The 15,522-nt window shown below is 46.7% G+C and overlaps 1 protein-coding gene across 1 annotated transcript in view; it reads left to right on the forward strand.

Annotated features, from left to right (window-relative positions):
- The window catches only part of LOC138661694 (galectin-4-like), a 34,782-nt gene extending 20,413 nt beyond the window's left edge, over positions 1 to 14,369 (forward strand). Inside the window, exons 5-9 of the mRNA XM_069746550.1 lie at positions 9,540 to 9,575; positions 9,855 to 9,884; positions 9,989 to 10,077; positions 12,021 to 12,186; positions 14,094 to 14,369. Coding sequence (XP_069602651.1) covers positions 9,540 to 9,575; positions 9,855 to 9,884; positions 9,989 to 10,077; positions 12,021 to 12,186; positions 14,094 to 14,240 — 468 coding nt within the window. The 3' untranslated portion in view covers positions 14,241 to 14,369. The remainder of the gene's footprint in view (positions 1 to 9,539; positions 9,576 to 9,854; positions 9,885 to 9,988; positions 10,078 to 12,020; positions 12,187 to 14,093) is intronic.
- The last annotated feature ends 1,153 nt before the right edge of the window (positions 14,370 to 15,522 follow it).

Genomic DNA, 15,522 nt, shown 5'->3' on the forward strand with positions numbered 1-15,522 from the left:
AATCCCTTTTAAACTTTCTTTGCTTCGTTTCAGTTATTGTGTTTTCAAGTTTAATTAAATTTTTATCCATTCTTTATTGTAATTTTTTATATTCCTCATTGTTTTGAAAGGATTTAGTTTGATCTGGTAGGGATTTAATTGTGGTTTTAATGGTGTTTAGTTCTTTTTCTTCCTCTTCAATAATCAGGTGGATGAGATCCATTGAACAGTTGCTTAAAATTTCTTCCCATTTTAGTCTAAACACTTCTCCATAATTTGCAGTTGTTAGGGGTTTTTTTTATTCTTAAGCCTCTGGGGATCATATTCTTATCTGCATAATTACTAAGTGAATTGTGATCCCACCAGAGCCTGAGCTCCTTATACTTTGCAGATTCCAGCTTTCTCATAGTAGTTTTCAGAGCATTTTCGCCTTCTGCTGTGTTTTCATTATCTTCATTAAAAATATCTGCTGATTTATGCAATCTAGCTGTGTAATTGTCAGTATCCACCAAATCCTCATTTGAAAGTTCCATGTTGTTTAACATTAATAGTATAAGGCAATTTGGTTTTGAGCAGGGCTATTAAATAATTGGATGTATTCCTGTTTCTTCAAAGCGGTGAGCTGGCTTTGCCAAAAACTTATATATACCAGCTGGTGGCCCGATTCTAACGCATCAGGTATTCTAGAATATGCATGTCCATGTAGTATATTGGCCAGCCACGTAGTATATTGCCCAGTGACGTAGTATATTGCCCAGTGACGTAGTATATTGCCCAGCCACGTAGTATATTGCCCAGTGACGTAGTATATTGCCCAGCCACGTAGTATATTGCCCAGTCACATAGTATATTGCCCAGTGACGTAGTATATTGCCCAGTGACGTAGTATATTGCCCAGTGACGTAGTATATTGCCCAGTGACGTAGTATATTGCCCAGTGACGTAGTATATTGCCTAGTGACGTAGTATATTGCCCAGTGATGTAGTATATTGTGCAGCCACGTAGTATATTGCCCAGTGATGTAGTATATTGCCCAGCCATGTAGTATATTGCCCAGCCATGTAGTATATTGCCCAGTGATGTAGTATATTGCCCAGCCACGTAGTATATTGCCCAGTGATGTAGTATATTGCCCAGCCACGTAGTATATTGCCCAGCCAAGTAGTATATTACCCAGCCAAGTAGTATATTGCCCAGCCACATACTATATTGCCCAGCCACGTAGTATATTACCCAGTCACGTAGTATATTGCCCAGCCAAGTAGTATATTGCACAGCCACGTAGTATATTGCCCAGTAATGTAGTATATTGGCCAGTGACATAAAATAAAAAATAAACATATACTCACCTTAGTCCTGGCTCCTGTGTACGGTGCATGTGGCAGCTTCCGGTGCCAGGGTTGGTATGACTATGAGCGTAGGACCTGTGATGACGTCGCGTGTTTTTTTTTTATTATTATTATTATTTCTAACATTAGATCGTTTTACTATTGATGCTTCATATGCACCATCAATAGTAAAAACTTGGTCACACCGCGCTCCGGTAACGCTGGCATTAACCCTGTGTGAGGGCTGACTGGATGACTGGAGGGGAGTATGGAGCGGGCACTGACTGCGGGGAGGAAGGAGCGGCCATGTTGCTGCCGGACTGCGCCCGTAGCTGATTGGTCGTGGCAATGGTCGTGGGCGTTGCCACGACCAATCAGCGACTTGGATTCCATGACAGACAGAGGCCGCGACCAATGAATATCTGTGACAGAAAGACAGATGGAAGTGACCCTTAGACAATTATACAGTATCTATAATATAACGCTGGGAGCGTCACTCTGTCCGAAGCCTTTATAGACTGCGCAGGCGCAAGCGCCGGCGCAGTCTGGGCCTCACAGAGTGACGCTCCTGGGAGATCGCGGTATGCGTTCACACTGAACGCACACCGCGATCTCCAACAGAGAAGCAGGGACCGCCAGGAGGGTGAGTATCGGCCATATTCACCTGCCCTGCGTTCCACCGCTGAGCGCCGCCATCTTCCCGGTCTTCGGCCTGTGACCTTCAGTTCAGAGGGCGCGATGACGCGCTTAATGCGCGCCGGCGCCGCCCTCTGACTGAACAGTCACAACCAGGAGACCGGGAAGATGGCGGCGCCCAGCGGTGGAACGCAGGACAGGTGACTATAGTAAGTGCTGGGGGGCCTGAGCTGGCGGCGATACCGGCACCTGACCCCCACAGCGCGCCGGTGTCCCCGCCTGCTCAGGCCCCCGGATGGGTGCAGCACATGACAGGATGGGGACGCAGGATGGGTGCAGCACATGACAGGATGGGGACGCAGGATGGGTGCAGCACATACCAGGATGGGGACGCAGGATAGGTGCAGCACATGACAGGATGGGGACGCAGGATAGGTGCAGCACATGACAGGATGGGGACACAGGATGGGTGCAGCACATGACAGGATGGGGACGCAGGATGGGTGCAGCACATGACAGGATGGGGACGCAGGATGGGTGCAGCACATGACAGGATGGGGACGCAGGATGGGTGCAGCACATACCAGGATGGGGAAGCAGGATTGGTGCAGCACATGACAGTATGGGGACGCAGGATGGGGACGCAGGATGGGTGCAGCACATGACAGGATGGGGGCGCAGGATGGGTGCAGCACATGACAGGATGGGGACGCAGGATGGGTGCATCACATGACAGGATGGGGATGCAGGATGGGTGCAGTACATGACAGGATGGGGACGCAGGATGGGTGCAGCACATACCAGCATGGGGACGCAGGATGGGTGCAGCACATGACAGGATGGGGGCGCAGGATGGGTGCAGCACATGACAGGATGGGGACGCAGGATGGGTGCAGCACATACCAGGATGGGGACGCAGGATGTGTGCAGCACATACCAGGATGGGGACGCAGGATGGGTGCAGCACATGACAGGATGGAGACGCAGGATGGGTGCAGCACATGACAGGATGGGGACGCAGGATGGGGACGCAGGATGGGTGCAGCACATGAGAGGATGGGGGCGCAGGATGGGTGCAGCACATGACAGGATGGGGACGCAGGATGGGTGCAGCACATGACAGGATGGGGGCGCAGGATGGGTGCAGCACATGACAGGATGGGGACACAGGATGGGTGCAGCACATGACAGGATGGGGACGCAGGATGGGTGCAGCACATGACAGGATGGGGACGCAGGATGGGTGCAGCACATGACAGGATGGGGACGCAGGATGGGTGCAGCACATACCAGGATGGGGAAGCAGGATTGGTGCAGCACATGACAGTATGGGGACGCAGGATGGGGACGCAGGATGGGTGCAGCACATGACAGGATGGGGGCGCAGGATGGGTGCAGCACATGACAGGATGGGGACGCAGGATGGGTGCATCACATGACAGGATGGGGATGCAGGATGGGTGCAGTACATGACAGGATGGGGACGCAGGATGGGTGCAGCACATACCAGCATGGGGACGCAGGATGGGTGCAGCACATGACAGGATGGGGGCGCAGGATGGGTGCAGCACATGACAGGATGGGGACGCAGGATGGGTGCAGCACATACCAGGATGGGGACGCAGGATGTGTGCAGCACATACCAGAATGGGGACGCAGGATGGGTGCAGCACATGACAGGATGGAGACGCAGGATGGGTGCAGCACATGACAGGATGGGGACGCAGGATGGGGACGCAGGATGGGTGCAGGACATGAGAGGATGGGGGCGCAGGATGGGTGCAGCACATGACAGGATGGGGACGCAGGATGGGTGCAGCACATGACAGGATGGGGACGCAGGATGGGTGCAGCACATACCAGGATGGGGACGCAGGATGGGTGCAGCACATGACAGGATGGGGACGCAGGATGGGGACGCAGGATGGGTGCAGCACATGAAAGGATGGGGACGCAGGATGGGTGCAGCACATGACAGGATGGGGACGCAGGATGGGTGCAGCACATACCAGGATGGGGACGCAGGATGGGTGCAGCACATGACAGGATGGGGGCGCAGGATGGGTGCAGCACATGACAGGATGGGGACGCAGGATGGGAGCAGCACATGACAGGACGGAGACGCAGGATGGGTGCAGCACATGACAGGATGGGGGTGCAGGATGGGTGCAGCACATGACAGGATGGGGACGCAGGATGGGTACAGCACATGACAGGATAGGGACGTAGGATGGGTGCAGCACATGACAGGATGGGGACGCAGGATGGGTGCAGCACATACCAGGATGGGGACGCAGGATGGGTGCAGCACATGACAGAATGGGGACGCAGGATGGGTGCAGCACATACCAGGATGGGGGCGCAGGATGGGTGCAGCACATACCAGGATAGGGACGCAGGATGGGTGCAGCACATGACAGGATGGGGACGCAGGATGGGTGCAGCACATACCAGTAAGGGGACGCAGGATGGGTCCAGCACATGACAGGATGGGGGCGCAGGATGGGTGCAGCACATGACGGGATGGGGACGCAGGATGGGTGCAGCACATGACAGGATGGGGATGCAGGATGGGTGCAGCACATGACAGGATGGGGGTGCAGGATGGGTGCAGCACATGACAGGATGGGGACGCAGGATGGGTACAGCACATGACAGGATAGGGACGTAGGATGGGTGCAGCACATGACAGGATGGGGACGCAGGATGGGTGCAGCACATACCAGGATGGGGACGCAGGATGGGTGCAGCACATGACAGGATGGGGACGCAGGATGGGTGCAGCACATACCAGGATGGGGGCGCAGGATGGGTGCAGCACATGACAGGATGGGGACGCAGGATGGGTGCAGCACATGACAGGATGGGGACGCAGGATGGGTGCAGCACATGACAGGATGGGGACGCAGGATGCGTGCAGCACATGACAGGATGGGGACGCAGGATGGGGACGCAGGATGGAGCAGCACATACCAGGATGGGGACGCAGGATGTGTGCAGCACATGACAGGATGGGGACGCAGGATGGAGCAGCACATGACAGGATGGAGACCATATACCAATATAAATGCTCGCCACCCGGGCGTAGAACGGGTTCAATAGCTAGTATATATATATATATATTGTGAGGCAGTGACCGGTGTCATATGCGAGGGTCGCTATGTGTCCCCCAGGATGTGCTTAGAAGCATATTAGATCCGCTGGAGTGCCCTGTGCTCACAGCAGGTTGCCTGTGAGACACAGGGAAGAATAAAAGTAAGTGTGAACTGGGTCAAGTTATTTGTCCCAGAATTTATTCAGGAAAACCCGGTATGGGCTTTTATTTTGAAACGGACTGCAGGAAGGTAGTGGGGCCGGTCCGTTTCCTCCAGCCCAGATCTTATAGTGGCCCATGGCCATAGAATCTGGAGGATAGAAAAAAAAACCCCAGCAAGAGAGTTTGGGTGTGTCAGTCTGGTCTGGGAGTCAGACCTAGGAGGAGGCTTGTGCAGAGCTCCTTCCGTGTGGAGAAACACGGGCCAGGCAGAGCCTGAAAAGCCAGACACCCCAGCGTACATGGGGGTGTAATACGCTCACGGCAGCGGACTGTGGACTGTTGTTATTTTTCCCGGCTGCATACCGAAGGACTTATTTGTTTTCTTTTCCGGTTTGTGAGTATGCTGTGAAATAAACAGAACTTTGTTTGAACTTTATATGGGTCACTGCCTATTCACTGCACAGCAAGGACATCGCTACATCACAATATATATATATATATATATATATATATATATATATATATATTTATATATATATATACACACACATACACATACATATACAGTGCCGGCAAAAAAAATCTTTACACTTGCGCAGCAAAAAAAAACTTTACATGTTAAATCCACATAATAATTTTACTTTTTAAAAGTGTGCACAATGGGGGAGATAATAAAAAACTGTCTAATATTAAAGCTGGCTTTGTTGCAAATATCAACCAATCAACGCTCAGTTTTCACTTCTCTGGTAAAGTGAAAGCTGCACTCTGATTGGTTGTTATGTGCAGCCCAGCCAGTTTTGCTATTAGGCAGTCTTTTATTATCTCCCTCAGTTTTTTATTATCTCCCACAATGGGTTGAAAGAAGCTTAAAATGGAAGAGAAATCCCGTGCCTTGACTCTGCTCGAGAAGGGGGATTCGGTGATTGCTGTAGCTAGAGATCTTGGAGTGTCAAGAGAAGCAATTTATCAACTGAAGCGGTCGGCGGCATCATTGCCTCCTGGGATGGTACTGCAGAGGAAGTCAGGCTCTGGCGCACCAAAGAAGACTTCACCAAGGACTGATAAGCTTCTGAAGCGTGAAGTGATGTCACGTCCTTCTGTAACTGCCATTGAACTAAAAAACAAGTACCCTATGCTCCTCCAGAACATCGCAACTAGGACAATTCATCTAGGACCTGGGTCTACCAAGTTGCCGTGCCGCAAAGAAGCCCCTGCTCACAGCAGCAATGAAGAAGAAAAGGCTTGTAAGAAATATCAAGATTGGACATCTGAAGAGTGGAAGAAAGTGATGTTTAGTGATGAGAGCACTTTCAGGCTGGTCAGGGGAGGCTCAAAGGTCGTGCGTCGTCCGAGTACCGTGTCACGGTATGACCCAAAATATACAGTTAAGACTGTTAAACACCCTGACAGTGTGATGGTGTGGGGTGCTGAATCCATGCCTAAACGACTGCAGATGGTGATAAAATGTAAGGGTGACATGACAAAATACTAATTGTAATAAAATATCCACAATAATCCACTTGAATATTAAGATTTTGTGGTTTCACTGAACTTGTAAAGATTTTTTTTGCCGGCACTGTATATGTGTATCTATCTATCTATCTATCTATCTATCTATCTATCTATCTATCTATCTATCTATCTATCTATCTATCTATCTATCTATCTATCTATCTATCTATCTATCTATCTATCTATCTATCTAATCTATCTATCTATCCTAGATTGTGGCCCGATTCTAACGCATCGGGTATTCTAGAATATGCATGTCCCGGAATGTATGTGGACAATGATGATTCCAGAATTCGCGGCAGACTGTGCCCGTCGCTGATTGGTCGAGGCAACCTTTATGACATTGTCGTCGCCATGGCAACCATTATGACATCTACGTCGATACTGTGCCCGTCACTGAATCAGAAACGTGAGATGTCTACGTCCTTTATGACATCATCGTCGCTGTGCCCATTGCTGATTGGTCAAGGCCTGGCAGCCTCGACCAATCAGAGACGCGGGATTTCTACGTCGATGCTGTGCCGGTCTCTGATTGGTCGAGGCCTGGCGGCCTCGACCAATCAGAGAGCCGGGATTTCCTGGACAGACAGACAGACAGACAGACAGACAGACAGACGGAAAAACCCTTAGACAATTATATATATATAGATATATATATATATATATATCTATATATATATACATATACATATAATTTATTTTTTTTCCCACAGGGTGTAAATGCCACTGTTTTCCTGAATCAGGATGATGTTTTCCTTTTCTTCCTGCTCCTTTCCGTTCCTGAGATATGGCCTCCTTTTCTCTGTTTATATCTCTAGTCTTGTCAGCCAAGTGGGCGTTGTCATCAAACAGACGCCCACAGAGAAGAGTTGATGACCACACCCAGATGGATAAAAAGACTAGATTTATATACAGGGAAGAGACGACCAATAGTGATGAGCGAGCGTCTCAGATAAAGTGTTATCTGAGCATGCTTGGGTGCTAACCGAGTATCTTCGGAGTGCTCGAAAAATATGTTCGAGTCCCTGCGGCTGCATGTCTCATGGCTGTTCAACAGACACAACATATGCAGGGATTGTCCAGCAAACAGGCAATCCCTGCATGTGTTATGGCTGTCGAACAGCTACGAGACATGCAGCCGAGGGGACTCAAACATATTTTTGAGCAGGTCGAACAGGACTGGCTTCAGGTTTTCGTGGGCCCCGGGTGAAAAAGTCTCAGTAGGCCCCCCCTTTAACACATACCACGATTCATGATGCACAGATACGACAGAGAAACATAGGTATATTACAATGCCCAAGGTCAGAAAAATACATACATGAGTGATATCTATTGTAAATTCTACAATAGCTCAGAAACCGGCGAATCCTCGCAACGCACAGAGTGACTGCAGACTTATCATTTTAGACCGGTCAGTATAGTCCTTCATACAGTATTATAGACACCACATAGTCCTTCATACAGTATTATGGGCACCATATAGTCCTCCATAGAGTATTATGGACACAACATAGTCCTTCATACAGTATTATGGACACAATATGGTCCTTCATAAAGTATTATGGACACCATATAGTCCTTCATAAAGTATTATGGACACCACATAGTCCTTCAGACAGTATTATGGGCACCACATAGTCCTTCATAAAGTATTATGGAGACCATATAGTCCTTCATACAGTATTATGGACACCACATAGTCCTTCATACAGTATTACGGGCAACACATAGTGCTCCATACAGTATTATGGACACCATATAGTCCTTCATACAGTATTATGGACAACACATAGTCCTTCATATAGTATTATGGATACCATATAGTCCTAGATAGAGTATTATGGACTCCACATAGTCCTCCGTACAGTACTATGTGCACCACATAGTCCTCCATACAGTATTATGGACACCACATAGTGCTCCATACAATATAAAGGAACCCGTATATTGCTCTATATAGTATAATGAGCTCCATATATTCCTCCACACAGTATAATGAACCCCATATAATGCTCCATACAGAATGGGCCCCATATAATGCTCCATACAGTATAACGGGTCCCATGTAATGCTCCATACATAAAAAAAATAAATAATAAAATACTCATCTCTCCTCGTTCCTTTCTGGCTGCAGCTCTGATCTCCTCAGTGTCTTCTGATACTCTGCAGAGTTCAGTGCAGAGGACGCACCACAATGACGTCATCGCGCCCTCTGGCCTGAGACGTCAGAGTCAGGGACGCGGAAGAGACCGGAGCTGCAGAGGAACAGGGAGAGGTGAGTATTTCGAACAGTTTAAAGCACGATGGAGAAAACACTGACACTGGGCCCCACCCGACTCACGGGCCAAATAGAGTGCCCGTGTCCCCAACGGCGAGTGGGTCCCCCTGCTTGCTCAGGGCCCTAGCACTTACCCTGGTGTGCCGGGTGGTGACGCTGAAGACACTTGGTTAGCACACGAGCATGCTCGGATAACACCTTATCTGAGCATATTCGCTCATCACTATCGGCCATATGTCAGGAACAGAGGGGAGCAGGAAGAAAAAAAGAATAACGTCAGATTCAGGAGAACAGCCACATTACACCACATAAAAATAAACATATTTATGGCAAGCGACAGATACTTTTTAATGGCTGAATGCTTCTCCCTGTGTCAGTGAGTGATTGCCCGCGGTTCCATCAGCTGGACCTCAAGTACTGATCTACTTGTTGTGACTCTGCATTAGGAAAGGGGATATGCCTTATGGCACATGTGTGACCAGTGAATGTTTCTCTGCCTTCACTCGTTTGTATCGTATACTAACTATCTTATATCTATTTCTATTACAGGGTCTTGTGATGTCAGGAGCCCAGAGCGATCTCCTGGTGAGTATCACTAGGGGTAGCGGTGGTATTTATTAGCAGGGTTATGAGTAACTCCTAGTTCCATCAGAGAGATGAATAGCAAAAAAAAATAAATAAATAAGGGTTTGTCCTTATGAAGAAACCTATAATTAGGGTTAATTATTAGGGGATTTGTTATTAGAAGCTGGAAGAATGCACTACATGTATAGGAATATACTAAGCCAACGTGTACATGGTGGACTACTGTATAGAAGAAAGCTGGTTACCTGAGTCTCACCTTCTCTTCTTACCTTCATGCAGCCGATGTTGGGACCTGCGTACGTAAATGCAGTAAGTGTCCGCTTCTTTCTGTCATCATGATTGTCCCGTGTCCGCCTCGTTGTAGGAGGTCAGTAGGATTCTCCACACTGAAATTATCTTCCCGTTAATTACAGCTAGTTCCATTTTCGGCAAACATCAGAGGTGGGATGATCCCGAAACGCAGCGTGGTTGTGAAGGGGGTTGTGAAATCAGGAGCTAAAAGGTGAGGAGCAAAGTCCTGTAAAGACCTTCTGTAGTAGATGAGTGTACTGTAAGTACTGTAAGCGGGAATTTTTATGGAACGGGGAAGGGTCATATGTCCTCTGTTCACCCTTATCATTATGAGTTGGTATGGAGCGGGGGTCCCATGTCCTCAGTTGTCCCCTCATTACCATGAGTTTTTATGGAGCATTCCTATGTCCTCTGTTCCCACTTATCATTATGAGTTTGCATGGAGCGGCGGGTCCTGTTATGATCTGGTGGCCTAGGAGCAGCATGTGACGTACTCTGGAGAAGGTTGGTACCTGTACTGACCGCAGACCCTGAACTAGCACCACAACTAGAAGTAGCCGTGTGATGTACCTAACACTCCCTAGACACCTCGACACAGCCTAAGGACTAACTTCCCCTAAAGATAGAAACGGGAAAACTATCTTGCCTCAGAGAAAATCCCCAAAGGATAGACAGCCCCCCACAAATATTGACTGTGAGAGGAGAGGGAAATGACATACGCAGACTGAAATCAGGATTTAGCAAAGGAGGCCTTTCTAGCTAAAAAGAAAGAATAGGACAGAGTACTATGCGGTCAGTATTAAAACACTACAAAATATCCACCACAGAAAATACAAATCTCCACATCTGACTAAAGACATGGAGGGTATATCTGCATCTCCAGAGATACAGCTTGGCTGCAAAAAATCCTTACACAGACAAAGCTGGACAAGACAAAACATGAAAATGCACAGAACTATAAGGCCCACAGCATGTGGACAGCAAAAACAAAGCCAGAACTTATCTTTGTTGAAAAGAACAGCAAAACAGGAGAGACCAGTCAGGGATGTGAATCCTCCAAAAATAATGGACAACTGGCACTGACTAAAGGATCAAGCAAGACTTAAATAGCCCAGTCCAAATTGCAATAAGTGGACACACCTGATAAATGCTGCGATCCAAAGACAGCAGCACTACCACTCATAACCACCGGAGGGAGCCCAAGAGCAGAATTCACAACAGGGTCCCATGTCTTCTGTTCCCCGCTTATCACTATGAGTTTATATGGAGCGAAGGGTCCCATGTCCTCTGTTCCCACTCATTAGCATGAGCTTGTATGGAGCGGAGGGGTCCATGTCATCTGTTCCCCTTATCAACATGAGTTTGTATGAAGCCGGGGTGCTATATCCTCTGTTCTCCCCTCATTACCATAAGTTTGTATGGAGCTTGGGTTCCCATGTCCTCTGTTCCCCTTTATTAGAATGAGTTTCTATGTAGCTGGGGGTCCCATGTCCTCCGTTATCCACTCATTACTATAAGTCTGTATGGAGTGGAGGAACCCATGTCGTCTCTTCTTCCCTCATTACCATGACTATCACAGAGCAGGTGCATTTATACAGAGACCTGATTACACACAGGTGGATTATATTTATCATCATTAGGCATTTAGGACAATATTGGATCATTCAGAGATCCACAATGAACTTCTGCAGTGAGTTTGCTGCACTGAAAGCAAAGGGGCCGAATAACATTGCACGTCCCACTTTTCAGTTTTTGGATTTCCACAAAAATTTAAAATAACCAATAAATTTCGTTCAACTTCACACAATTGTGTTCCACTTGTAGATTCTTCACCAAAAATTTACATTTGGCGTCTTTATGTTTGAAGCATGATATGTGGGAAAAGGTTGAAAAGTTCCAGGGGGCCGAATACTTTCGTAAGGCACTGTACATATTGGATAGTTGGACGATGACGACACCATGTAAGGGAACCATGTAATTTCAATAAACCCATTATAGTGCTCCAAGACTTGTTGGTGCTTAGAGGACAAACCAGTAAAGGGCCAGCTGGGCAGGTTTCAGAGAGTTTTCCATGGCTGGGTAGGGTAGTGTTTTCTTGTATTTGGAGCTCACCAATAATTCTAATCTACTATCCCATACACTATTTTTCTCCAGCTTCATTATTAATCTTAAAGCTAGTTACAGCAATGAGATCGCTCTTCACCTGAATCCTCGTCTTAACAAGAACACCGTGGTCCGGAACAGCTTTGCAAATGGGATCTGGGGAGAGGAAGAGACCGAACAAGTGAAAAATCCCTTCAAATCAGGAGAATACTTCAATGTAAGTAACCGGAAAATTAAATCTGATGTAGAAATAAACCAAAGCTTCCATAACGGAGCAGTGAAGATTGCACTGCAGGTCGGAGATGCACCTCTCAACTCCTTCAGGGGCCATTTTTTCATTTTTGTGCTTCAATTTTTTTTCCTCCCCTTCTTCCCAGAGGCATGACCTTTTTATTTTTCTGCAAGTTATGCAAATCGGAAGACGCTATGGTGAGCCGAGCCAATAGCTACACCATGCCAAGGGGTCCACCCAATCAAAGTATCCTCATTTCCATATATATTGAAATTTAATGTTTCTACAACACTAAAATGTACGGCATATTGCTAGCATCATTTGAATAGGGACTAAGTCCCCTATATTTCGGTAGCTGAATTTACAGTTCTGGGGTGACAGACACCCTTTAAATAATTAACTACAAGACACCTACAGCGGCCACTAGAGGGAGCTCAAGAGCTTACTGCATACTAAATTATTATTGACAGATAAAATCCAACTTTAAGGCATCAAGGATCCTTAGAGCAGAATCTGCATCATCCAGAATTTTCCCTCTCTGTCACACTTCTGCACCCTGGGTGCAGATACAGTAGAAAGCAATGATGGAGGTGGGAGCTGTCAGCTGATGCTCCGTCCTCCATCATTCTCCCTGTGTGTCTCATGTCTCGGCGCGGCGGGAGCGATGACGTCATTACATCGTGGCTGCTGTGCCGAGCAGTGCAGACCACATGCTGCAGAGACCGGAGCTTCTAGGGAACGTGGAGAAGCGAGTATTTTTTAATTTATTAATCAATGAGTACTTTGTGGTGGCAATAATACTATATTTTGGGGCCATCATACTATTTGGAGCGCTATGTTGGGGCCATCATGGTACTTGGATGGCCATCAACCTATTTGTATGGCTATTTGTGGGGCCATCATACTATTTTGAGGGCTATGTTAGGACCTTCATACTATTTGGGGGGCATCAAACTATTTACATGGTTATGTGGGGCCATCAAACTATTTGGAGGGCTATGTGGGGCCATCATATTATTTGGAGTGCTATGTTGGGCCCATCATACTATTTGCATGGTTATATGGGGCCATCATATTATTTGGAGTGCTATGTTGGGCCCATCATACTATTTGCATGGTTATATGGGGCCATCATATTATTTGGAGTGCTATGTTGGGCCCATCATACTATTTGCATGGTTATATGGGGCCATCATATTATTTGGAGTGCTATGTTGAGCCCATCATACTATTTTGGGGGGATCATACTATTTGGAGGGCTATGTAGGGCCATTATACTGTTTGGAGTGCCTATTATACTGTGTGCAGGGCTATGTGGGGAGCCATTACTGTTTGGAGGGCTAATGGGGGCATTATAATATGTGCAGTCCATTATACAGTGTGGAGGGTTGTGTGGGGGCAACTATACTGTATGGAGGGCCATCATACCATGATATTGTGTAGAGGCTGTGTTAGAGCCATCATAATGTGTGGGGGACTATGGGGGACATCGTGTTGTGCTGGGGGTCAATCTGGGGGTACCATACTTTGCGGGGTTACTGTAAGGTCATCATAGCGTGGAGGGTACTGTAGAGGAATTCGCTGTGGGGGTATCTTACTGTGTTTAGAGGTCACATTTGTTGGCATCATATTTTTGGGGGCAATGAAAGGGGTATCTTAATGTGTGGGAGCACTAAGGGGCTTCAATAGGAGTGAAATTACTTTGTAAGGCCTGCAAAATTGTGGGTTTTGCTCTTCTGTGACCTTGCTAAATATTATTTTTCTTTTGTGGGTTGGGGGAACCAATTAGGACTTCTGCTTCTTTGGCCCCATAATTTCTATGTACGCCCCTGCTAAAAAAAAAAATACCCAAAAATCTTTGCTATCCACATCACGTGTCTCATTTCTTCCAGATTTCAATCTGCAGTGAAGAGCAGAATTTTAGAGTCTTTGTGAATGGAAGTCACAGCTTCAACTACGCTCACCGGCTGTGGAATCTGCAGCAAGTGGACAAGCTGGAAGTGGATGGCGACGTCAAGATCGTCTATGTGTTTATCTGAATATGGTTCTGTTAAAATTTTCACTAAATAACCTGCTGAATCAATTCTTCTGGCTCTATCGATCGCATGGATACCTAATTTGTATAGTTTTTTTTTAACTACTATGCAATAAAATATTTCATATGAAAAGCAGTCTTATTATTTGTGTGGGGGTAAAAAAATGTTTAGATGGTTTTCTTTATAATATTTTATATTGATTTTATGAACACATGACATGAATGTTATCTGTGACCTTAATATAAAGTTCATACATTATATAGATCACTTGTACCTTATGAGGCTGGTGTACTTACTTTGAATATCCATGTCAAGTCCAAGAAATCTACTTATTAATATATGAAGTTTGTATTGCAAAATCTGATGGCGGATTCACTGTAATAGAGATTATGAGCTTCTGCAATACGGATGAGGGGACGACATCGCAGAAGTTCATAATTGCTCTTAAAGGGGTTCTATCCTTGGTCATAGATATGTCATTTTTCCTACGTGAACTAAATGCCGTTGTTCTCCTGAACCTGGCGTAGTTTTTCTTTTCTTCATGAGCCTCTCTGTTCCTGAGATATGGCCCTCTCTTCCCTGGATATAAATCTGGTCTTCCTATCAAAGTGGGTGTGGTCCTTAACGCTGTTCAATGTGGGTGTTCTTCAGGACCACCCCCACTTGATAAAAACACTAGCTTTATGTAGAGGGAAAAGGGGCCATATCTCAGGAACGGAGAAGAGCAGCAACAAAAGAAGAACAACACCGGATTCAGGAGAACTGCGGCATTAATACCAAGCAAAAACATTACGTATTTGGCAAGTGACAAGTTCTCTTTAAATGGCGTTTTGCCCTATAAACAACATATGTCACTTACCCATAAATATACAATTGCTATAGTCCAACTGATGAGACATCCAATTATTCAAAAATGAAGAATTCATAGCTCCCAATCGCCCCAGATTCAGCGAGACTATCCCTCTTTGAAGGCTCAGTCCAGCCATCCTGGCACGTCAGGGCTTCTAATACTCGCCTTTCTCCCTGACGTCTTCATCGCTACATTGCTCCTCCTCCTCCTCCTCCTCGGGGGAGGGACAGCATATCTCTGCTCGGGGCATAAATAAATCTATAATATTCCCTTCTTCTACTGTGATGAGGTAAGCTCAAGAATCAAACTCACATCTCCATGTTTTCAGGCTGCAGTTCTATCTAGGAGGCACAGCCCACAATGATGGCCGTAGAAGAATTTGATCATTTTGACCTGTATTGCAAGCAGTGAACCCAGAAGCAAATTATACATGTC

The sequence above is a fragment of the Ranitomeya imitator genome, chromosome 2 (assembly GCF_032444005.1).
Source record: "Ranitomeya imitator isolate aRanImi1 chromosome 2, aRanImi1.pri, whole genome shotgun sequence".
In the NCBI taxonomy this organism is placed as follows: domain Eukaryota; kingdom Metazoa; phylum Chordata; class Amphibia; order Anura; family Dendrobatidae; genus Ranitomeya; species Ranitomeya imitator.